This window comes from Phyllostomus hastatus, unplaced genomic scaffold (assembly GCF_019186645.2).
Source record: "Phyllostomus hastatus isolate PE091 unplaced genomic scaffold, TTU_PhHast_1.1 phas_contig_308, whole genome shotgun sequence".
NCBI classification, from domain to species: Eukaryota; Metazoa; Chordata; class Mammalia; order Chiroptera; family Phyllostomidae; genus Phyllostomus; species Phyllostomus hastatus.
This window is the reverse complement of record NW_025333848.1, coordinates 51,885-76,752: the sequence shown is the minus strand read 5'-3', so window position 1 is coordinate 76,752 and position 24,868 is coordinate 51,885. Positions and strand designations below refer to the sequence as shown.

The following is a 24,868-nucleotide window of genomic DNA, read 5'->3' as shown; positions in this document are numbered from 1 at the left end:
TTCCATCCACACTGTCAAGAAGGGTAGGAGTTTATTCTTTCTTTCTCCTGTGTAGCATTCTATTGTGTAAATGTACCATGATTTTGATCCATTCATTTATTGATGGGCACTTAGGCTGCTTGCAGCAGGACATAAAGGAAAGAATAAACAAATGGGATGCTATCAAAATTAAAAGCTTCTGCACATCTAAAGAAAATATCAGCAAAATGAAAAAGGAAACAACCGTATGGAAAATCATATTTACCAATGTTACCTCGGACAAGGGTCTGATCTCCAAAATATATAAAGAACTCACACAATTCCACTGCTCTTCTTTCTGACAGCTTTGATCCTAAAATCCTCACTGCCTTGGTAGCTCTACAACACTTTCAAAGAGTATTAATGTGTGCCAGTTTTTTTCTAGACTCACTTTTCATGCAATGTTTAGCTTAAAAAAGAAATCATTTTCAGAGACACAACTCTCCATAAAGAAAGTGAACTCTAATATTATCAGCTATTAGATAATACTCTAATATTAACATTGCTCTTAACTTACAGCTTTCATCTCAGACCCTAATGCTAGGTTATTATGAAATTAAAGTTCCTGCTCTTCAACCCTGCTAACCCTCTGATTGTTTCTGTAGGAAACCAAACCCAGGTGCTGCCCCAGTGCAACTCCTTGACTGACCCAGAAGGCCCTGCACCCTTAGAAGACAGTGCTGCTAACTGCTCAGGTGAGGGCTCCCACAGGACCAGAAAACCCTCCTCTCTTTCCCTGTGTTAATATCCCATGGCTTCTCCCTCCTCAGACAGCAGACAGCTCCGCCTGGTGGACGCAGGCAGTCGCTGTGCCGGCAGGGTGGAGATCCTTCACCAGGGCTCCTGGGGCACCATCTGTGATGACAGCTGGGACCTGAACGATGCCCAGGTGGTGTGCAGACAGCTGGGCTGTGGGGAAGCCCTCAATGCCACAGTCTCTGCTCACTTCGGGGAAGGATCAGACCAGATCTGGCTGGATGACGTGAACTGCACAGGAAGGGAGTCCCACCTGTGGAAGTGCCCTTCCCGGGGCTGGGGACAGCACAATTGCCGACACAAGGAGGACGCAGGGGTCATCTGCTCAGGTCTGCACTGCACATTGTCCTTGGGCTGGGGAGGAGGTGGGTGCCCTCGAGGATGGCAGTCTGAGCCCTGATGGGTGTTGCTGAAAATGGGCCATCGAAGAAGGAAGTTCCCTTCCACAGGACTTGTCTGTCTAGCAGTTACAGCAATTGGTGCTTTCCTTTCCTCCTGCAGCAGCTGGGCCTCTGGTCCTCCCTCCTCAGTAATAAAAGCCATTCTTTACAGAGTTTCCATTGAAAACAGGGCTCACTCTTCAATTGCTTATGGTAGTAGCAAAATCTTGAGATCCTACTGATGTTATAATTAATTACCACATGGTTTAAAACAACACAAATTTATTTTTCTATAGTTGTATACATTGTGTCCTTTGTGACAAGGGTCTCACTGGGCTTGTTAACACCAAGGTGTCCACAGGGCTGCATTCCTTCTGGAGGCTCCGGGAAAGACTTCCTCTCCCTGGTTTTTCTACTTTCCAAAGCTGGTGTGCATTTATTTCTGGGTTCCATGCTCCATTTCCTTCTTCAGAGAAACAACATCGCCTCCCTCTGACCATTATTTCTTAACCACATTTCCCTCTGAACTGAATCGGGAAAGTTTATTTGTTTTTAAGGGCAGTGGGTCTAAGGATGTGATTAGACTGAACTCACCTGCTTAATGCATGATACCTCAGGTTAATCTCACCATCCCAAGGCCCTTATCTTAATACTAACTACAGAGTCCCTTTTGCCATAAAAGGGAACATTTCACAAGTTCCATGGGTCAGGATGTAGAAATATTTGGGGGTCCTTTATTCCACCTACCACCCATTATTCACACTCCCTTTCACATACTCTGTCAGAAGTTTTGTCGGAAGCAGGATTGGGCTCTTCTCCCTGCAGAGGGCCCAGGTTGGTGTTCCTCTCTGTTTATGCTCCACTACATCTTTGTGGTAGAGATAGACAGACACAAAAGGACGAAGTCAGGGAAAGGGATGCAAATATCAGTCTTGCCACTTAGTGGGTGTCTCCTCAGCAGAGTCAGTGATGAGTATTCACATCCTCTGGGAGAGAAAAAGAATACAGAGCTTTGAGTGGACCACTCACTGAGCCCTGTTTCTGCGTTTCACTTTTAGAGTTCCTGGCCCTGAGGATGGTGAACAAGGACCAGGAGTGTGCAGGGTGGCTGGAAGTTTTCTACAATGGGACCTGGGGCAGTATTTGCCACAGCCCCATGGAAGCCATGACCTTGTCCACGATCTGCAGACACCTTGGCTGTGGGGACTGGGGGATCCTTGACACTTCTGTTAATTTTAGGGAAGGTTCTAGACCCCGATGGGTGGATGGAATCCAGTGTCGGAACACTGATATGTCTCTCTGGCAGTGCCCTTCTGACCCTTGGAAATACAGTTCATGCAGTCCAAAGGAGGAAGCTTACATCACGTGTGCAAGTATTTACTGTCTGTTTCTATGTATCCATCCCACCCCTGTAGGATGCTGTTAGTGATATTTATATTTTCAAATCTGAGAGAAGACTTTAAGATGAGTGACTTTAAGATAAAGATGATTTAATCCACTTACTGCAATCTGGTTTCAAAGAAAAAAATGAGAAAACCTGTGCTCATGGCAAATTATGTGAAAAATACCAGAAAGATAGGCAAAAATCATGTGGGAGCACCATTAATACTCTGACAAACTTTCTAAGGAATTGCTAACTATTTGGAGTAGTTAATAGATTTGCTCAGCACTTTAATGTAAGTAAGGGGCCAAGCAGAGAATCAATCCTGATTGGTTTATGTCTTAAACTCATGATATTTTACTTTGAAATGCATCTATACCACTTAAACTAGTTCTCAAGTCAGCCTGTTTGTTGATAGTAATTGAGTACCCGTAGGTATAAATTTATACTTTAGGAAAGAGGACAGAGGAGAGAAAAATTATAGTCATGGCTCTCATAGAATTTATAATCCAATGATGAAAAGACTCATGAGGCAGAAGTTTCAAGTGTCATGAAAAATGAGAAAGGGCTTGGAAGCATGTAATAGGGGCAAAAGAAGAATCATTTGAATGGAGACTTACAAAATCAGTATGAGTTTCTCAAAGGAAGAAAGGAGACAGATCATTTTGGTCATTGTAAATATTGCGTTGGGATAGGACATGCAATATTTGTGGTTTCTGAGAAAATTCAGTCATGGCCAGAGCAGAAACAGGGTGAAGGAAAGGGGTACAGGAGTAGCAAAGGATTAGCTTGGAATGAAGAGCAAAGCAAAGACCTTAGGCAGTACCAACAAGAACAATGCTGTTAAAAAGAATTTTTTTTTTTTTTTACTTCTTGGCTGCCATATCATGGAGAACTGCTGGGAGGTCAGTGGACTCATTCCCTATATTTTTCTTCTTGAATTTGTCTCTTCTAAGAGGCCCTCAGTATATTGGTCTTCTTGGTTGATCGTTCATCTTCCGGGACTTTCTCCTTTACTATTGTGTACTCTTATGCTCTCTCATCCCATTCTTCCAAAATTTCTCAGAGCACACTGGAATTTGGAGCCCAATTATCTGCAAATTCCCTTATATCCTCAATACTCCCTTCACTTTTATGTTCAGCTCAAACCTGACTCTTCCTGGAAACACTGATTTTCCTATCAATTGGAGGCTGTGTGTTTCTCTTCCAACACACTTTTCCCTGTGCTGAGACTTGGATTAGGTATGCTCCTCACTCTCAGTTGCCATTTTCAACAATTCCTCTTCTGTGCTTCCTCTCAACATCACATTACATTGAAACTAACATCAGGAGGCAATTCCACCTACTACTTCTGCCTGTTGCTATCATTACCCAAAATTCTGCTCAATGTCTCCCCACTGCCACCTTGTCCACTAAAGACTAAAGCACTAGACTTACCAGGTTCTCCATCTATGTCTTACTCCTAGAACCATTAGTAGTTACTTCAGCATACTTAAATGCAACTAAGGCAACAATCCTGGCCTCTCAGTTTGTTAAATTCCTCATTTCTAAGCACCTTCCCTTCCATCCAACCTCTGGCTATGCATACCCTACCAACCATCAGTAACTGTACACCTTGAAATCTTGACTTCTCTATTCCATTCTCTGGTCATTGATTCTTATCTTATGGCTCATAAACTTTAATGATCCTTCTTCCAATAATTTTCATCCTCGTGGAAATGCCCAACTTTCCACTATTGATTTTTCTTATATTTCTTCTTTCCTCATGTCTTCACATTTTTCTTAGCCAGATTAGATAATATGATCCAACATTATAATCATTTTCCTTTAACTACACTCCCTTGCCTCCTCTTTGTCAGTCTTAACAGACACACACATTAGGATGGTTAAAGTCAACTACCTAACTACTCTCTGCCTGTACTAGATTAATAAAGCAAGAAAAGAACACACAGCACATTGCTAGTCTACTTTTGAATTCATGGACACAATCTTTAATGAGCATTCCACACTGCCCTGAAGTTCTACTGTACTCCTCCAATATGTGTGCTTGCCCTATCTTTAAAATTATATTTTACATATGAAGTGTTCTCCCCACACTTCAAAATGGGGAAAAGGGGGATGACTATAATTGAACAACAATAAAAAAATAAGCAAAATCCAATTCCTACTATCCATTCTCAAGACCACAATCTTGCGTCTTACCTCACTGACAAATTAGAATAGAAACAACTCCTTGTCTTCCTTTCAACACATCTACCAACTTGTGATCTGTGCACAGGCTTTCTACTTGGCTTCACCATCAGTGGCCTTAGTCCTTATCTTAGGCCAGTTCTTCTTCTTGGGCAACATATTCTAATCATACTCACCTTGTCAAAGTCTTCAGTTCCTCAGTTATGCCTTCTTCTTTGGCACCATCAACTCCTCCCTGTCTCTTGGTATGGCCTCAACTGTCTCACATCATAAAAAATACCTGAACAAACAATATTCTTCCTCAACCTAGATTCTCTCCCTACCTGCTACCCCATCCTTATTTTCTCTGCTCCACAGCCATGTTTTCAAAAGTATGGTCATTAATCACTCACTGTATCCACACTTGTGCATCTCACACTATTCCTACATTATCCGTTTAAGTTTTAGGCTCCACCATTACTCAGAATCAGCAAGAAAATAAAATATAACAAACCTTTCTGTCCTCATTATTCTTGACCTTTCAGCAGCTTTCAGCAGGTTGACTTCTCTTTCCTTCTCAAATTTTTTTTTCTTTTTGCCTTCTGATGATTCTTCTATCTCACTGATTGTTCTCCTTATTCTACCTCATTGATTGTTGATCTTATTTTTACAGAGTTGCAACTCCTGTGCTCAGCCTCTAGATTTTGATACTCTTAGGGCTCTGTATCACACACTTTCCTCTTTGTTACCTGGACTCCTTTCCTAAGGCCCATGTCCTAAATGACTTCTATATACTAACAGCAAACTCCACAGCTGTTCTTTGCCATTCACTCCAAACTCATTTTTTGTTGCTACCTGATATCTCCACTGAATATTAATGGGCCATTCAAATTTATTCCAAAACAGGACTTTTTTCATTTAATCTTTATTGCAATTTTTGCATCATCATTTAGTCCCTTTATACCCCCATTCCCCCATCAATCACCATACTGTTGTCCATGTCCATGTGTCCTTTTTTTTGTTTGCTCAACCCTTCACCTCCTACTTCCCCTCACTTAGCTATCACAAAGCAGGATGTTTTATTCTACCTGCTCAATCTCTGTACCTAAATTTTTCCTCCCTACTATTATTTCTCATTTCAGTTAATGTCACTACCATTACTTAAGCTCAATAGATAGGAGTGAATCTTTATTTCTTTCACTTCCCTTCCCCTCTATTCCAGTATAACAGCAAATTCTGTTGGCTCTCTATTCAGATATATGCTTAACCTTTTGTTCTTTCTATTTTCATCATCATCAACATATTAATCACCTTTGTAATTAAAAGAAAATTATTTCCAGCATTGGATACAACATTCCAGCACCTTACTTCCAACTTTTTGCCTTTTACAGTTTCTCAAAAGTGTTGTGTGCCTTTTCCCCATCACCTTATTCTTTGATATTTTTATTTCTGGTTTCCACCCTCTGTCCAATACTACACTCCTAAAAAAGGTCTAGTTATTACAATCAATGATATACAATGAATTTAATGGGCGCACTTCAGTTCTCATTTACTTAGTGTCTCAGTAGTATTTAACACATACAAGTATTCCCTTTTCCTTGAAACTTTTTTTTTTAACCTGGCTTCCAAATGCAGTATTTTCTGGGTCCTATTGGACCCTTCATCCCATAGTAGGATGAAGTGCCTTTAGAAGTGATGCTAGCACATTTCACTGTCTAGGTGCACATGTGCCATTTGCAAACACAGCTGGAAACCACATCACAGGGAGTCTGTAATTAGGTTAATTAGCAGAAATGCCAGAGTATATGTAGCCTGGTTGTTGGCCTCACACTCTGGAGGACTTCCCATGGAAGAGGGAGGGGACTCACCCTGAGCTCCTCCAGTGGCAGGGCCCTGACAAGATGGATGGAGGTTACCAGGAGGCAGGTTTTGGTTTATTGTAAGCACAAGTATCATAAGAGACTCTTGCCACTCTGATGGTCCCCCAGGGAATGAACACTGTTATACATAAAAGAACACTGGAGGCAAGCAGATTGGCCTGCCAGCCTTTCCTTATATCCCCTTTTGCTTGTCTCTGTTCCTTCACTGAATCAGCTGCACTTTTTCCTGCTGGGCTTGTACCAGGCTTGGCACTAGGGAATTTGTGTTCTTCCCACTAGTTTGTTTTAAGATTAGAAAAAGGCCAATTCCTTTCTCTTTCACTTAAATCACAAAAACAATGCTTACTTACCGTAAGCAGGAAAGACATAAAATGTAAAAGGAGAATTGTATCCTATGACTCCTTGTTCATTCATATCCTCCTGATATAAACAGGATTAATGGACTAGTAAGGACCATTTTCTAAATTCATCCATTTTCAGTAAGGCATATCCAAATTCATGCCCAGAAAAGAATTTATGTGAATGGTGTTTTATTATTGGTTTTTACAAAGTTGAGATTCAAGCATACATTTTATTGTTAAATTGGATTTTTAATTATTTATTTTTGGTAGTTGTTCCATTACCATTTATCCTTCTTATACCCTAGTCCACCCTAACCACATCTCTCCCTCAGTCACCACATTGTCCTCCAGGTAGAGGTAACTCATTTAAATAATGGGAACTATTTATTCACGAGAAGTTGGTACTGCAATTCATGTAACCATTTGCTTATTTATTGGTAGTCCAATTATTTTCAATTTTTCCCTATACAAATAATCTTCTGATAGATATTATCATAGTGTGTATCTTTACAAACTAGTGAGTTTATTGCTATAGGATCACTCCTAATATTTATATTATTAGATCAAAGGATAAGGAGGTATGCACACACACACAAATCTTAGATATGGTCAAATTACTTTCTCAGATTAATTGTTTTCAATGGTCTTCTTCATAACTAGATAGAAGATGCTGAGATTTTTCAAGAATTTGATTCTGTTTTGTTTGCTTGTTTGTTTGTTTTTTGTTTGGGGGGTGATTGTGTTTTTTTTTATTTTAATTGTTGTTCAAGTACCGTTTTCTGCCTTTTACTCCCATTTCAGCCCACTTCCCTAGCCCTCCTCACCTCCCTCCCATTTCCACCTGCACCCCTAGTTTTTGTCCATATGTTCTTTATATTTGTTCCTGTAAACCCTTCCCCTTTCCCCCTGAAATTCCCTCCCCCTCCCCTGTGGTCAATATCAACCTGTTCTCTATTTCAGTGTCTTGGGTTATATTTTGCTTGTTTGTTTGTTTTGTTGTTTAGGTTCCTGTTAAAGGTGAGATCATATGGTATTTGTCTTTCACTGCCTGGCTTATTTTGCTTAGCATAATGCTTTCCAGTTCCATCCATGCTGTGGCAAAGGATAGGAGCTCCTTCTTTCTATCTGCTGCATAGAATTCCATTGTGTAAATGTACCATAGTTTTTTGATCCATTCATTTAATGATGGGAACCTAGGTTGCTTCCAACACTTGGCTATTATAAATTGTGCTGCTATGAACATTGGGGTGCATAGGTTCTTTTGGATTGGTGTCTCAGGAAGAACTTGATTCTTAAGCCAAACCACATAGACACTCCAAAAGCCTACAAGTCTCATTCTATTTGAAGTCTGAATAAAGGTAACAGTTGCTTTGCTTCTCTTTCTTTCTCCTCCTTCTCTTCTCCCTCTTTCCTTCTTTCTCTTCTTTCCATCTCTACCTTCCTTCTTTCACATTTTCACAGTGTTTTCTCTTCCCTCAACACTTTTTCCTGTCTCTTGGTTTGTCCCCACCCCTCCACCACACTACACCCCGTTCAGGTATACTTTGGACAACATGATGGGAGTTGCCTGAAATCCACAGCAGTGAGAAATACATATTTTATAGGCAGCGCCTCACTCCCTTCCTTGCCTCTCTTTCTTCATCTTTATGTTCTTACTCTCATGAAAGACTGAAGAAACATTAAACTATAAGACCTTACATTAATGGTAATTTTCACCAAACACAATAAATAAAAGGTAGTGAGGTTTTCAATCCTGAAGTCACAACTACCCAAGAGAGGTCCTGCCATTATTTTCAGAGACGTTCTCTGCATAGGACAGGAAGTTTGATAGGATGAGAGAGAAAGGTAAGATCATCTCTGACATTTTATGACAAGTACTGTGTATACTTCTGTTTTTTTTAAGATTTTATTCATTTATTTTTAGAGAGGGAAGGGAGGGAGATAGAGAAAGAGAGGGAGAGAGAAACACCAATGTGTGGTTGCTGGGGGTCATGGCCTGCAACCCAGGCGTGTACCCTGACTGGGAATCGAACCTGCGACACTTTGGTTTGCAGCCCGCGCTCAATCCACTGAGCTACGCCAGCCAGGGCTACTTCTGTTTTCTTGTGTTGTTCTGAATTTGTGTCTATTTTCTTTGATTTCAATTCTTATATGTGTTTTGTTTTAAACTTCTGTGTCTTCTTAATGTAGTTTTTTTTATTACTTTTATTTGAGTCTTATAGAGACACTTCTGTCTTACTAACTAGCGAGTGATCTATCTTTCTCTAATTCTACTTGCTCTAGTCCTTAAAAAAAAGTGTCCTGACCCTATAGTTATCTTTTTGGCTTGTCCATTTTTCACTCTCAAAAAATTATAAGCAAAGTTTACAATTTGTTGTATAATTTCCCTTTAAAAAGTATAAGTGCAATATTGAATACAAATCACTTCTGTGATTCTAGACTTATTTGTTTTTAACATTCACTATTTATTACCACATATCATTAATGTTAATTTCCATTTCTTTTATTATCTTGCTGATCAGCAAGATTGAAAAGAATTATATTTCACTGGATTTTATTCATTGACTCATGCATTCCATAAATGTTTGTCAAGTTCTTATACATAGCATTTATAGAAGGTTCTCAGTGTATACTTGTTGAATAAATATGTACAATGTGCCACACATTGTCTTAATAGCAGAAACACAGAAGTAAAAAGATATGCAAGGCCCTTATTTAGGGACACTTTCATTCATGGGTATGTATGTGTGTGGTTTTATTTGTATTTGTTGTGGAATGTGGAAAGTGATAAACAAGCACACAGATAAAGTAATTTCTGTTCATAATAAAGGCTAGGATCCAGTGAATGTCTCAGTAACTCAGACCTTTAGATTAATTATGAGGCCTGTGTTTTTACTTGTCATTGGACTGAGCCAAGAACCCTAAATAATCTTGTTGTGGGGCAAGACCACGCCCAGCTGTCCCTGATCCAGTGTCTCCATTGTTTGCTTCTATAGGAATGAGACCCAAGAGCTGTCCCACTGCTGCCCCCTGCACAGGTACATCAGCCCCTCCCACCTCCCCTATGGGCTCCCAGGGTTCCTTCTCTCCCATCAGGGGTGATAAGAAGGTGCTGCCACCTTGTCAGACAGAGACAAGCTCCAACTCAAGGATGGAGACACTGAATGCTCAGGACGAGTGGAGGTTTGGCACAGTGGCTCCTGGGGCACAGTGTGTGATGACTCCTGGAGCCTGGCAGAGGCCGAGGTGGTGTGTCAGCAGCTGGGCTGTGGCTCTGCCCTGGAAGCCCTACAGGAGGCGACATTTGGCCCAGGAAAAGGGCACATCTGGCTGGATGAGGTGCACTGCAGGGGCAGGGAGTCCTCCCTGTGGGCCTGTGCTGCACAGCCCTGGGGGCAGAGCGACTGCAAGCACGAAGAGGACGCTGGAGTGAGGTGCTCTGGTGAGTGGTGGAGAGTGCGTTAGGTAGGCTCTGGTTGAGCTGGAGCTGGGGTGGGGCAATGGGCTGGGCTGGGGTAAGAAGAGCAGTTGGTATTAAGGAAGTATCTAGAGGCTGTAGGCCTGGATTGGGAAAAAGGGGAGCCGGGAAGACTAAATAGTGATATTGTGCTAATCAAAGGGAGATTTCAGGGCTCAGGTGGGGAAACTGGGTTACCCTGCATTCTGGCAAATTCCTGTGCTCCCAACTCCTGTTTTTCTTTCTAGGTAAAAGATCAACATTGCCAACCACTACAGCAGGTACAGTGCCACCATCCATGGGTGTAAGACCATGTTCAAATTTTGGAACATGTTCTGTAGAATCTCTGAGAGAATTAGCCAACTCAGAAAAGAAAAGATCCTGAGGAGCAATCGGGTTGTGGGGAGTTATCAGGGTGGTTTCCTTGGACAAACTTCCCCTTCCTTGGTTCACTGTGTCAGAAGTTTCTCACGCACTCAGGCCATAGGTGCTGGTTCTTGTGTTGCAGAATCTCAGTTTTTCTTTACCTGCCCATGAGCCTTGCTCCTCGGCAGGTGATACCTATGCTAAGATTGTTTGATGTTCCAGTCTGGTGATGCCCAAGAGAAGGGGCTGAAGCTGTGCCATGACCCTCAGAGATGGTTGTAGTTTTAGGGCTTCCTGATAAACCCCAGCACTCCACACACCACACTGGAGAAGAGTTGAATTTATCTTAGGACATTAGCTGGTAGAGTGCTCTCCAGGGTCACAGTCAATCCCATTATGTTGGAAGCTGGACATCACTGTCCTGAGCTCTCTGGAAATGTTGGTGTGAGATTCCCTATACATATGTCCTTCTCCAAATCTTTTTGGCTTTGTTTTTTTTTAGGGACCAGATCTGGCTCAAGTTCTGTCCCTGGCATCTTCTCCCTGCCTGGGATCCTTTGCCTCATCCTGGGGGCCCTTCTCTTCATGGTCCTCATCATCCTGGTGATTCAGTTGCACAAACAGAGAGCAGGGGGCAAAGGTGGGCTGCAGGGGGTACCAGATAACATGGAAAGTGTTTGCAGGGAGGAAATGGGGCAGGAGTACCAAGGGGAAAACTGGACAAGGTATCTGTTCTTACCTCATTAGTTTGCAAAATCCATCTGCCCCTCATTAGCCTCTAAGGGCTGAATATTCAGATGTTTTTGAGAGTGGGCTGTTAGCTCTCATAATCATGGCTTTATATGTGAAATGAAAAAGTAGGAGCTGAGCTTTGGATACAGATTAGACAATGGAAGAAGGTGCAGACATGGTGCTCGGGGCAGCGGGGGTGGGGTCTGGAAACTGTCAGGGTTTTTCCACTTGTGAGCAGAGGAGACAATGAAGGATCAGCCTATTGATTCATCACTGTGTCAAGGGGAAATCTCTGACCTGCTGGTGGTTTGCTCAGCCTTATCCAGCTTTGAAGATGCTCTTGACCAGGCTGTATATGAGGAGATTGATTATCTTGTAACACCGAAGAAAGAGGATTTTCTGAGCAGCCCAGGTGAGTGTCCCTGCCTTGCCCTCCTGGGACCTCTACTTCTCAGCCATCCACTGGCTCTGAGTCAGGTCTTCTCAGCATCTGCATACCCCACATATACCCCAGGCTCACAGAGGCAAGAGGGGCCTGTTCACAGCCCCTGTGACCTCCTAGCCTTCCCTTGATACCACAACAGCCATGCTAACCCAACATTTATTCTCAGCCTTACTTTGCAGCCTCTGGATGCAGGAAGGATTGTTCTGTTTGATTTTATGATGTTTTTCTTCACTTTAGAGCTCCTGTCAGATGACTCAGTAACAAAACTGCCATATTACACCGAGGATGGTGAGTAGAGTAGTCACTATAAATCTGTTCTAGGTAGGAGAGGTGGATCTCTCCTGGCTAGGCACTGGGGGCAAGGGAATTTCCCCCAGAGATGAGAGCCAGGGGAAATAGCCTCCCTTTGACTGAGATGAGAGGGTTCCTTTGTCTTACTGGGCTCCAGTCTTCCTCTTCTCTGGCAGCTCCGCAATGCCCCATTATGGGGTTAGGCTCTCAGTGTCCACAACCACCCTCATTCAGTCACAAGAGCACAAATTATTTCTAAAAATAACATCTGGAAAGTATAACCTGATAAAATATTTTAGTAATGATCCTCGGTGTACGAGTTCCTTTGAAAAATGTAGATTTTTAATCAAGAAATAATGGGATATTTGGATCATTTTCCAGTTTATTGTCACACAGAAATGAAACACATGACCTTGGAAAGACCTGTTAAAGCATGGGGGTGTATGGTGCCCCTGTTTAGCATCCATCAGGATCTCTGGGTCACAAAGGTTTAACTAAACCAACCCATTTACTATGGTTTTATCTGATCCCCTTGTCTGCCCATCGAAGCTCCAGCCCAGAGGACTGATGGATTTAGCTAGGGTTACAAAAATGCAGAAGTGGCACAAGTGTCAAAGTCTCCTTCTGCCTCTCAGATAGGTGAGTGGAAAGTGCCCTCAAAGAAAAATGGGGTGAGAGATTTTCAGACAGGTAGGTGGGATTAGTAGATCCCTGTCATATTTTGTCTCTGGCCTAAACAAGGAGAACTTGAACTTCTTAAAGCCCATTCTTCTTATAGATTCTAATGTGGATGACCTCATATGTTTGATAGCATCACTTAGACCGTGTGCAATCCTCTAATGCTTTCAGATTCTGGAGAGTGAAGAAGCACTCTGTAGTTTTGGTAGCTGTTTTCCATAACTTCATCCTTTTTTCTTTTAAATGTTTTATTGCTTATGTTATTATAGTTGTCCCAATTCTCCCACTTTGCCCTTCTCCACCCAGCCCACCGCTCCTTCCCACAGTCAATCCCCACCCCATTGTCCATGTCCATGGGTCATTCATATGTGTTCCTTGACTAGTCCCCTCAGCTTCTTTCAACCAGTCCCCTTCTCCTCCCTCCTCTCTTACAACTGTCAGTCTGAGGCATGCTTTCTATGCCTCTGCCTCTACTTTGCACATTAGTTTCTACTTTTGATTAGATTCTGTTTAGAAGTGAGATCACATGGTATTTGTCTGTCATTGACTAGCTTATTTCACTTAGCATAATAGTCTCCAGGTCCATCAATATTGTAGCAAAAGGTAGAATTCCTTCTTTTTTAATGTTGCATAGTATTTCATTGTGTAAATGGACCTCTTGCACAAGCCCCAACCAGTGCCTATACTCGCAACACAGGCATATGTCCTGACCAGGAATCAAACCCATGACCTTTCATTTTGTACAATGATGCCAAACTAACTGAGCCTCACCAGCTAGGGCAGTTATCAAATCCTTTTAAATTCAGACTTTCTTCTCCACCGCTTCCTCTTAATTCTTCAGGACATTGTCATTTCTTGTCTAATTATAAATCACTGTAAGCAAATTATATCAATTCATCTCTCTTTATTGGAAGTTGATGAAGGACAAATTAGCACTCTCCCACAAACCTGCATCTAAGTGGGAAAGAAGGCAAAAAATAGGAGACCTAGACAGAGAAGATCCAGAAGGAATATAGACAGAAGAATCAGGAACTTTTGTCTATTAGTTTTACATATTTAAAAATATAGTATAGTCATCAAAATCCATAAAATACATATGACAGCAGTAGCACTAAGCATGGGAGTAATCAAAACATGTTGTTGCAAAGTTCTTATACTTTACTTGATGTAGTACAGCATTTTATCTAATGAGACTGTAATAAAATAATGGTGCATGTTCTAATTTCTAAAGAAACCACTGAAAATTGATGTAAAGTTATATAGCTAAAAAGCCAGTAGAGGAATCAAACCAGAATATTACATATGTTCACTTAACTAAAAAGGAGGCAGGAAGAGATGATCAAAAGAGAGAGTGAGTAAATAGAAAATAGAGAGCAAAATGGTAGTGCTAAACCTGACCATTTTATAATTATGTTAGATGGAAAGGGACCAAATAGTCCAATTAAAAGGCATAGGTTGATTACTGCACATCCATCAGAGTAGCTAAAATGAACAATAGTGATCATAACAAATATTGATGAAGATGCAGAGAAACTGATTCTCTCATACATTGCTGGTGGGCATAAACCCACTTTGGCACTGTCTTCAAACTAAACATGCACTTACCATATGATGCAGTCATTACATTCTTGAACATTTAACCCAGAGTATAAAAATTTATGTTCATGCAAAGCCTGTATACAAATGTTCTAAGCAGTTTTATTTGTAATAACAAAATATTGGAACCAGTCCAAATGTCTTCAACAGGTCCATGCTTGAACAAACTGTGATACATCCTCACAATGGAATACATTTCTGCAATAAAAAGGAATGGACTACTGATACATACAACAACCCAAATGGGTTTAAAGAATATTATGCTTAGTGAAAAAAGTTGCAGAATGTTACATCCAAAGGTTATATCATTCTATTTATATAAATTAGAAAATGGCAAAACTATATAGATGGAGAATAGAATAACAATTGCCATAACAAGGTGATAAGGAGAGGGGTGAGGTGGGGTGCAAAGTGAACGTGAATACAAAGAGGTAGCATAAAGGTAACAAAGAGGTAGCATGTTCTTTTGTGGTGATTGACTAGTTCTATATCTTGATTTTGGTCATGTTAGGCTTTTATACTATTTTGTACAATTTTTCAAGTTTAATTTTTACTACTTCCAAGTAAGCATAAACTCATACTTTGTCCTTAATAATAGAGGAGATTGCTTGGTAGTAAAGTGTAATAATAAACTTCCCTGTTATTTAGATCTACAAGTATACATAGTCCTTTTTTTACATCTTTGCTTGTTCCTTCCATCACTTACTGATTCCATGGTGATGAGTAGTTTTCCTATGTTATTTACACAATCTTTTACATTTTTCAATGGATGTGAGCTTTTTATCTTAACTTTTGAACACCCAAAAATAACCACCACCTTTGTAGTGATTCAGAAACCAAAATTAACTCTCCACTTAACATGCTTATTTCTCTGTAGTCTCTTTGCTCTTTTTACTCTGGTCACATCACATAATCTTCACAGCCTGTTGTGAAAGGTGCTAAGCATTTATCTCTGTATGATTCTTTTCTTGATGGATGGAGGGTGGAAGTGCAACAATGTTACCCTACAGATCTTCACTTTATATCCTTTGCTCTAATTTGGATATTGATTTGGATTTATAAATCATATTCCTGGGTTTATATCTAAACAGAAAAACTATGTTCCCCAACTGTTCCAGATCCATCTACCTGACTCTGGCCCAGAGCTGACAGTGGGATTAATGGGTTGATATACATTATTTCAGAGGAGATAGTAACAGAAAGTAGTCCTCATCCAAAGGTTGGTGCAAAGTCTTTCTCTCAGACTCTCTTTAGAGCAAGAGGATCTTCAGCATCTCAAAGACATGGTTTTTTTTTTTTTGCTTTATGCTGTTATTTAGAGTCTGATTCTTACTTAGTAAAAAGACCTTACTTCTCTTTCAATCTTATTTCCTCTCAATGGGAGCTGAGTCTTCTTTAACTGAGAAATTTATTTAATATAGTTTAGTTAAAATAATTATTGCAAGATTAAAACTCAGATTGTGTCCAAGCAATTATTACCACTTATAGAGATCCAGTCAAACTTTTCTGGCAGCATATACAAAAAGATGAAAGTGATGTGCAAAAAAACTGGGATCATCAATTATTGAATTTGTCATGGTGCTCATTTGGTGATTGAACACAGCCAGAAATTCTAAAAGGTTATTGATGATTAGCTAGAGTGAAGTTGTTCTGCTTGTCCATTGTGTTTGAATGTGACACACAGGGACAGAATCAACCCTAGATTTACTATTTGTCGAAAAAGGAATTGTGATAACAAGAGTCAGATAACATTCACTCAAGACATGAACCTATTAAAAGTGGTAGTGATAACAAAGAAATATATTCTAGGAAATGCAAATTTTACTCAGAATATGGAAACATTCTCCAGCAGGACTTTATCTCATTAAATATTTGATGATTACACTAACCCGGTTCCACTTATTGAACTGAAATGAGTAAAAAATGACAATTTATTTAAAATGGGGAGAGATGAAAGAGAAAAAGACAAAGAATGTAGAGTGAAAAAGATCATTTTAGAGAGAAGAAACACATATAAAACACAGTTTCAACAGAGCTCAATGGTTTAGGAAATGCTGAGCAGTTCAGTATTGCTTGTTCCTAAAACAACTGTAAGGAAGTAGCTACTGATTCTAAAGAGAGAGTTCCAAAATAAAAAATAAAAAATAAAGAAAGAAAGAGAGTTCCAATGTGGGGAGCTTCATAAGTTATGGGTTTTGAGCTTTCTAATGTAGTGTACTGTTTCCCAAATTTTGATTTCAGGTAATATATGGGCAGTTTTAGAAAAATAAATGTAAATATAGTTTGTGAAGTTCAGAAAAATTTCTACTATAGATATTTTTAGTAGTAATATATGAGGTCTGTCCAGTAAGTATTCAACTATGTAATATGGAAAACAGACACTGATTGAATAAGATACAAGAAACATTGTACTTTGGACAATGTTGCCTTAGTCCCCTTCAAAGTAGGCACCTTGGGACCTCACACAGTTCTCCCAATTGCCAACAGCTGCCCTGTCTATTTTCCTAAATCTCATCGAAGGTCTGGAATCTCTTCTCTTTCAAAGATGATTTTAGTTTTGGGAAAAGCCAAGAGCTACAGGGCACCAAATCTGAGCTGTAGGGGAGCTGAGTCACTTGTGTGAGTTGATGTTTCACCAAAAAGCTGCATGAGACATGATGCGTGAGTGGGTGCATTGTCATGATGAAGCCTCCAATATTCAGTTGCCCATAGCTACAGCCTTCTGAATAATCTGAATAGTTTCCATGGAGGTATGTTCAAGCTTAATACACAATCTGATGCAGACTCATTACTCTACTGCCTCAGTCATTTTGAATGTGACACCCACACTGTACACTTGCTCACTCAATGTGGGGGTGTACTAGTCACCCCCACTGACTAGTACAGTGAAGTTGTCATTATTCATGCACATGCATTCCAGTCCACTCTCCTTGGCTGCCAGGTTACATTTTGTCGCACAAACTGTTCTCATTATATTAACAATGATTGGACATTTTCCCAGGCAGACCTTGTATATTCTAGTTTTAAACAAAATGTTTAACTATCTTTTAAAGATAGTAAATGTAAAGAAAATCTTTGTTATATAGCTATACAGTTAGAATGCTAGTATGGAAATATGTGTTATGCTGGTATACAAATAACTAAATATTGGAAACTTTTGTATAGCTAGCAATAAATCAGTAGTGTTTTTTTGGCAGAAGAAATACATTGTTTGGTGTGCCTGACCCTCTCCTCCTAGCTTTTCTTTCTTTTGGTTCTGCTGCAGTAAACATGTAAGGATGGTGTGGGATGGGAAGAGCGCAATATAAATACCCATAAGTGGGTTTATTTGGTTGTACTGATATTTGTTTTCACAATATTGAAATTATATCACACACATCATCCTTATATTGGCTTTCATCACTTCATATATTATGGGTATCCCTCCAGGTAAATCATCTGTAAAACAACAGCAAACATCTTATTCATAACAGACTAGTACTAAAGTTTGTACAACTATTTGCCTATTTGTTATTAGTAAAATTGACTTCAATTTTTCCAGTCTACACAGAATTTTGTAGTACACTATTTGCAAATAATCTCTATATACTGGTGAATGTATTTTACCTTCTTTCTCAATCTCACTCTCTCTCCCTCTCTCACACATGAACACAAATGTACACACCCCATTGAGGTAGACCTTGAACAATACACTGGGAGTTGCCTGACATTCACTGCTGGGGAGAATATGATAATAGATATTTCGTAGGCAGGGCCTGTTCCTTTCCTTGCCTCTCCTCATCTCTTTGTCTTTCCCTGTTGAAAGCCAAAGATACAGGGGTGGGAAAAAGCAGATTTATAGCTATAATCATAAAATAATTAATAAGAAATAAATAATAAAATAATTAATTGGTAAAATAATGAATAAATCATAAAATAATTCATTTTTTAAAAGAATAAACTCACATACTCCCAACTGTAAACCAACTTTTGCCTACCTTGTATGTTAGACCTTATACTGACTATATTTTTTCCTGACTATATTTTTTCCTACATCATGAATTGGGAGGTAGTGGAGTCTCTGACCCTGAAAGTGAGCAACCAGCCCACAGAGAATTCCTGTCATCATTCTCTGAGACGTTCTCTGCATAGGGTAGAGGTTGGATAGAATTATGTAGAAAAGATATACAGATTTTGATATTTTGTAAGTGTCATGCACACTTCTGTTTTGTGTTTATGTATATATCCTTGTTGTATTTCTACCCTTTTATTTGTTATCTCTGTGTCCTCTCAATGTAATTTTTATTACTGCATTTTCATGCAGACATTTCTATTAATAGCTCAATATTGTTCACCTATCTTTCTCTGAATTCTACTTGTTCTATTCTGTGTATTACCTTTTTTAACAGTTTCCTCTTACTATTGTAATTTTTGCTTGCCCACATATCATACTGAATAACAGATGAGTAGTTTAGAAACAATTTTATAATATTCCACTACAAATTATATGTGTATATTGAATATAAATTAATTCTGTGCTTATGAAACAATTGTTTTAATATACACTGTTTTTAACCACAAAGCACTATCACTGATTTGTATTTCCTTTACATTCTTACTGAGGTACGAGAATATAAAAGAATAATATTTCACTGGATTTTATTTATCTATTAATTTATTCAATAAATATTTGTCAAGCACTTATACATAGTATTTATAGGAGATTCTCAATATATACTTGTTGAATGAATGTGTACGATGTGCCACACATTGTCTTAATAGCAGAAACACAGAGGTGAATAAGATATGCAAGGTCCTTACTCTAGGGAGCTTTCATTCAGGGGTGTGTATGTGTGAGTGTCTGTGTTTCTATTTGTAGTGGAATGTAGAGAGTGATAAAAAAGTAAACAGATAAAGTAGTTTATACTGGTGATAGAGGCTAGGATCCAGTGAATGTCTCAGTAACTCAGACCATTAGATTAATTATGAGGCCTGTGTTTTTACTTGTCATTGGACTGAGCCAAGGACCCTAAATAATCTTGTTGTGAGGCAAGACCACACCCAGCTGTCCCTGATCCAGTGCTTCCTCATTGTCTGCTTCTGCAGGAATGAGATTCAAGAGCTGTCCCACTGCTGCCCCCTGCACAGGTACATCAGCCCTTCCCACCTCCCCTGTGGGCTTCCAGAGCTCCTTCTCTCCCACCAGGGGTGGTAAGAAGGTGTTGCCACCTTGTCAGACAGAGACAAACTCCAACTCAGGGATGGAGACACTGAATGCTCAGAGCGAGTGGAGGTTTGGCACAGTGGCTCCTGGGGCACAGTGTGTGATGACTCCAGGAGTCTGGCAGAGGCTGAGGTGGTGTGTCAGCAGCTGGGCTATGGCTCTGCCCTGGAAGCCCTGCAGGAGCCCCAGGAAATGGGCACATCTGGCTGGATGAGGTTCAGTGTAGGGTCAGGGAATCTTTCCTGTGGGCCTGTGTTCCAGAGCCCTGGAAGCAGAGAAATTGCCAGCACAAGGGAGATGCTGGAGTGAGGTGCTCTGGTGAGTTAGAGGTCAGGATTTTGAGCTATGACTGAAGGAGAAATTACTTTGTACCCAAAAGCACTTCCTCAATTAACCTGCTGTTCTGTGCTCTGGCTGCAGGAGAGACTACTGCCTAATCTGTGATAGAAAGGACACCCATGTATTTAGAGGCCTGAGCAATGGAATTAACATATTTCTGGCAAAATTAATCATGTCAGTATAGGAAAGACCTATTGATCAGGAATTTATAATTCTACAAAGTTGTGGCAGCTGTGATTCTCCAAAGCTTTACAGGCTAACATTTTATAAAAATCCCTTAAAACCAGGTTTAGTTTGGGTTGACAAAGCTCAGGGCCAGACCTGGGTTGATCACATCTTGGGGTTCAGGCAGACCCACTATATCTGAATGGTGATTTCATGGTCTTGAGGACTCAGGAGATGACCAGGAAAAAGGGAGGTTCTAGCAATTCCACTGCTGGGACTATATCCTAAGAACACTAAAACACCAATCCAAAAGAACCTATGCACCCCAATGTTCATAGCAGCACAATTTACAATAGCTAGGTGCTGGAAGCAACCTAGATGCCCATCATTAAATGAATGGATCAAAAAACTATGTTACATTTACACAATGGAATTCTATGCAGCAGAAAGAAAGAAGGAGCTCCTACCCTTTGCAGCAGCATGGATGGAGCTGGAAAGCATTATGCTAAGCGAAATAAGCCAGGCAGTGAAAGACAAATACCATATGATCTTACCTTTAACAGGAACCTAAACAACAAAACAAAGAAACAAGCAAAATGTAACCAAAGACAGTGAAATAGAGGACAGGCTGACAATGACCACAGGGGAGAGAAGAGGGAATTTCAGCGGAGAATGGATAGGGTTTACAGGAACAAATTTAAAGGACACATGGGCAAAAACTAGGGGGAGGGTGGTAATGGGAGGGAAGTGTGGAGCATTGGGTGGGTGGGCTGGATTGGGAGTAAAAGGGAGGAAACTGTACTTGAACAATGATTTAAAAAAGCTGGGGGAGGTTCTCCTGGACTTATGACTCTCTCTAAAATTACATGCATTACCCTCTTCTCTCCTCTGGCACCAAGTCAGATCAGCTCATCTCTGGTATCTCCTCCTTACTGAGATCCTCTGTAGCATACTGGGGTCTCTTCTTTTCTGGCCCTTACCATCCTGGGGATTCAGCTACAAAGACAGACAGCAGAGCCCCATAGTGCGATGTAGGGAGGCTAAGTGATCTGGAAAGTAGTGAGAAGGGTATTGAACCAGTCAGTTGTGATATCAAGAAAAGTGAAGAAGTATTGATCTTCATCCCATTATCTGGAAAAACTCTACTTTCTCTTCAAAAGACCAAAATTTGAAGGAATTTAATCCTTTTTCCTGAGTTGAATGTAAAACTGCTCAATAATTTTTGAGTCCTTAAAAAAATTATGACCTCCTATGTGAATAGTGCCCACAGAATTCAGTGTAGGATCAAAAGCAGGGTTGGGAAACTGAAGTCTGTCCCAAATGGGCAAAGGGCTAAGTAAGGGGACGTGGTAGTCCGCAGGAGGTTTTCCAAGGATGAGCATAGGAGAACACTGAAGGCTTTGTCTCTTGGTAAAGTGAACATCTGCAGGGCAGTCTCTACACTTGTGTCACTTTCCTCTGCTTTATCTGCTGTCAAAGATGCTCCCGATGAGGTCATGTACCAGGAGACTGATTACTCTGTAAAACCAGAGAAGGAGGACTTGTCAGACAGCTCAGGTGGGTTCCATACCTTCCCCTCTGTTCATGAGTTGGCCTTGGGTTATCTTCAGCAAGCACAGAACCAACCACCAATTCAACCTCACACAATCAGCCTCCTCCTAACCCAAGGGCTGAAAGCCCTCTCTCTACAAGTCTGAAGTCTCAAGTTTCTTTTTGAACAATGACATTGCATCTCCTACTACAGGAAAAGTTTTTCCATTCCTCTGTAATGTTTTTCTCCCTATCAGGAAACCTGTCTGATGACTCAGTGACTAAGATGCTTTATTATACAGGGGACAAGGAGGGGAATGGAGACTCTGACTCTGCCCCAGATAGTAGAGACTGGTCTTCCCTTGGAAGATGGGGATGAAAAAAAAGAATATCTCTGAGAATTCCTCCTATGATTAGGACAGAAAGGATCCCTTCTCTCCAGTTTACAATTTTCTTCTGTCTGTCCACTCTGTGACCACAGAAAGAAAAGATCAGGCTGAGTTCTCTGTATCCACAGCTACTTCTACTCAGTTATAAACATGCATCTATTATTACAGATTCAAAGGCCATTTATTAAAACACCTAAGACTGATAACCTTAAAAATTCTGTATCAAGAGAGAACATTGGGAAGTATGTTTGGATCCTGAGATAGTATGCTATTTGGATCATTTAGTGGATTATGTGTATATTGATACAAAAAATTATTTTAATAAACCCTGAAATACATTGGAATGTTTGGTGCCTATACTTATCAACTACCAGAAGCTCTTATTTATAAGGGATTTAAGAGAAGAATGTTCTCCTGGATCTTCTCCAGATAATAACAAAGAACAGCTTTTGGGAGGAAGCAGGGCCAGAAGAGTTCCTGGAAAATAAATTCTGAGGTCAACCGAGCTCTAGAGGGGATTAAAATCCAGAGCTCCTGTGACAGGGACTGGTGGGATTTTCTGCCCCTTAGTGGTCTATATCCTGGCTTCCCTCACCCTGCAAGTTCTGTATCTCCTACAGCTTCAGAGGTGACATGGACAGCCTGGGTTTTCTTGGTCCAAATTTGTTCTTTCATTATTCACTGATATGTGCATATTACATGTTACAACTCTGTACCATATGCTTGAAAATAGTACCTGAATATCCTATCAAAATAACTTCTGTTAATCTTTTATGGTATAAGAGCCTATGTTAAAAAATATTATTGACCTTGACATATTGGAATACTTAGAATATTTAAATAATGTCTGAGAATATTGAGATCAAATACATACCTTTGAGACAATCATGGAATATGGTATCTATATTTATTAGCTATTAGAATCTCTGCATTAGAAGAGACTTAGAGCATCACCTTGTCCAATCATATTTTGATATTTCACCTACATCCTTGTCTGTTTTCAGAGCCCCCAGTACAACATGTCAATGCCATAAGAAACAGTTATGATGATGTTGAAGAGTTACCTGTTCCTGAAATTCTTTCTTCCCCTGACATGAGGGAGAATTGTTTTTTCCCAAAAGAGGGAGGTGATGTCTGCTGTTCTCAAAGAGGTGAGTGGACAGCTTGGTCTCCAGTAGCCTCATTTCCTTGTGATGGAGAAGATGAGTATGGGCCGATTGACAGTTAGGTTTTCTTTATTTGGATACTTAGTTAAGATGAGCTCTCCTTTATCCCAGTATATTGTAACCATTTCATCTCTTCTTTTTTTTTAATTACTTTTTTGTTGTTCTATTACAGGTGTCTGCATTTTCCTCCCACCATCCCTTCCTCCCCAGCCAAACCCACCGCCCTCCCTTGCTTCCACCCTCACCTTTGGTTTTGTCCATGTGTCCTGTATAGTAGTTCCTGAAAACCCTTCTCCCCACTATTCCTGTCCTCCCTTCTGGCTATTGTTAGATTGTTCTTAATTTCAACATCTTTGGTTATATTTTGTTTGCTTTTTTCTTCTTTATCACAGTATAGTGTAGCCATTTCATCTTCTCTGGGAGGAGAAACATATTGTGTGCACGTCCACCATCAACTGATGTAAACATCTCTATGAGTTGCAAAGACTTTGTTCCCATTTTATACTCAAGCTGAAATATATGTTCTGACAATAATTATGGTGTCTCCTTCAGATTGTGAAAAGGAATCTGGAAAGTTTTTCAATATGAATGTAAATTAAATTTATGAACTATTAAAATTTGTTTTGGGAGAACCATGTAACCAAATATTTTAAGTTTGCATTGCCCACTATTAACTCAGAATATGCAGTGGCTTAAATTAGAGTCATAACATCTCAGCCCTGAAAGGAAACTAAGATACAATTTTCTCTCAACATTTCAATTGACAGAAACCTTCATTCCCTAGGACTAGGCTTTCTGTTTATATGTGAGCATGTGGCCCTGGGCAGCAGGGGTATCTGACTGAGCTGCTCCCTTTCAGCATCTGACAGAGGACCCAGGATGTTCTCATGAAGCTTTTAGGCAGATTTGGTCTGTACTGAGGTGTTGAGGCAAGGTCACCTGAGGTGCTCTAGAAAGAACATCTCCTGCCTCCATTTATTAAGAAATCAGGTCACTGGTGTGGAAAAGAGCATTCATGTCTTTTTTCCTCTCCTTGTCATTATTCATCCACCTCCTTCCAAACTGTGGAGATCAAGACAATACTACACAGAGAAGCAGAATCAGTCTAAAGGAGCTCTATCTAGCCTTTCACAGAAACTCTGAGCCCTCACAGATATTTGGTAGCCACTTTGTACTAGTCTCCTTCCTCCAAAGGATTCTGTCTTGTCTTTTTGTCACCACTGACATCAGAATTCTCCTTACTGTTTCAGGCATCTCTCTCCAGTCTCCTAGTGAAGCTGTCAACACTAGCATGGAAGAGAAAGGGTCCTGTTTGGTCCTGAGACAAGAAGACCTTGGGTATGATGATGTTGAGCTTAGCACCAGGTAGCACCATTCTTGGAGCAAGTAACTCTTCAAAGAATCCTCTGTAACATTGTTTTTCAATAAATGAGGGTCCTGTCTTCTTCCTTACTGCAGAGTTTTACCTGTACCTATGATGAAAGGAAATTATTCATAATAAATACTCTGAGCTTCATAGATAAATGCTATTCTTTAAGTATTTAGGTATTTTCACCCATCTCATCATGGAAAATTTAATCTAGAAA

At 40.1% G+C, this 24,868-nt stretch overlaps 1 protein-coding gene across 1 annotated transcript; it reads left to right on the top strand.

The window, feature by feature from the left end:
* The first annotated feature begins 568 nt into the window (after positions 1–568).
* Positions 569–24,663, top strand: LOC123819355 (antigen WC1.1-like). The gene is made up of 11 exons (XM_045839686.1): positions 569–713; positions 789–1,103; positions 2,213–2,527; positions 9,922–9,963; positions 10,053–10,367; positions 10,631–10,663; positions 11,251–11,388; positions 11,797–11,892; positions 12,163–12,213; positions 23,121–23,267; positions 24,533–24,663. Exons 1-11 carry the CDS (start codon positions 569–571, stop codon positions 24,649–24,651), a joined length of 1,716 nt encoding a protein of 571 aa, XP_045695642.1. The 3' UTR covers positions 24,652–24,663.
* The last annotated feature ends 205 nt before the right edge of the window (positions 24,664–24,868 follow it).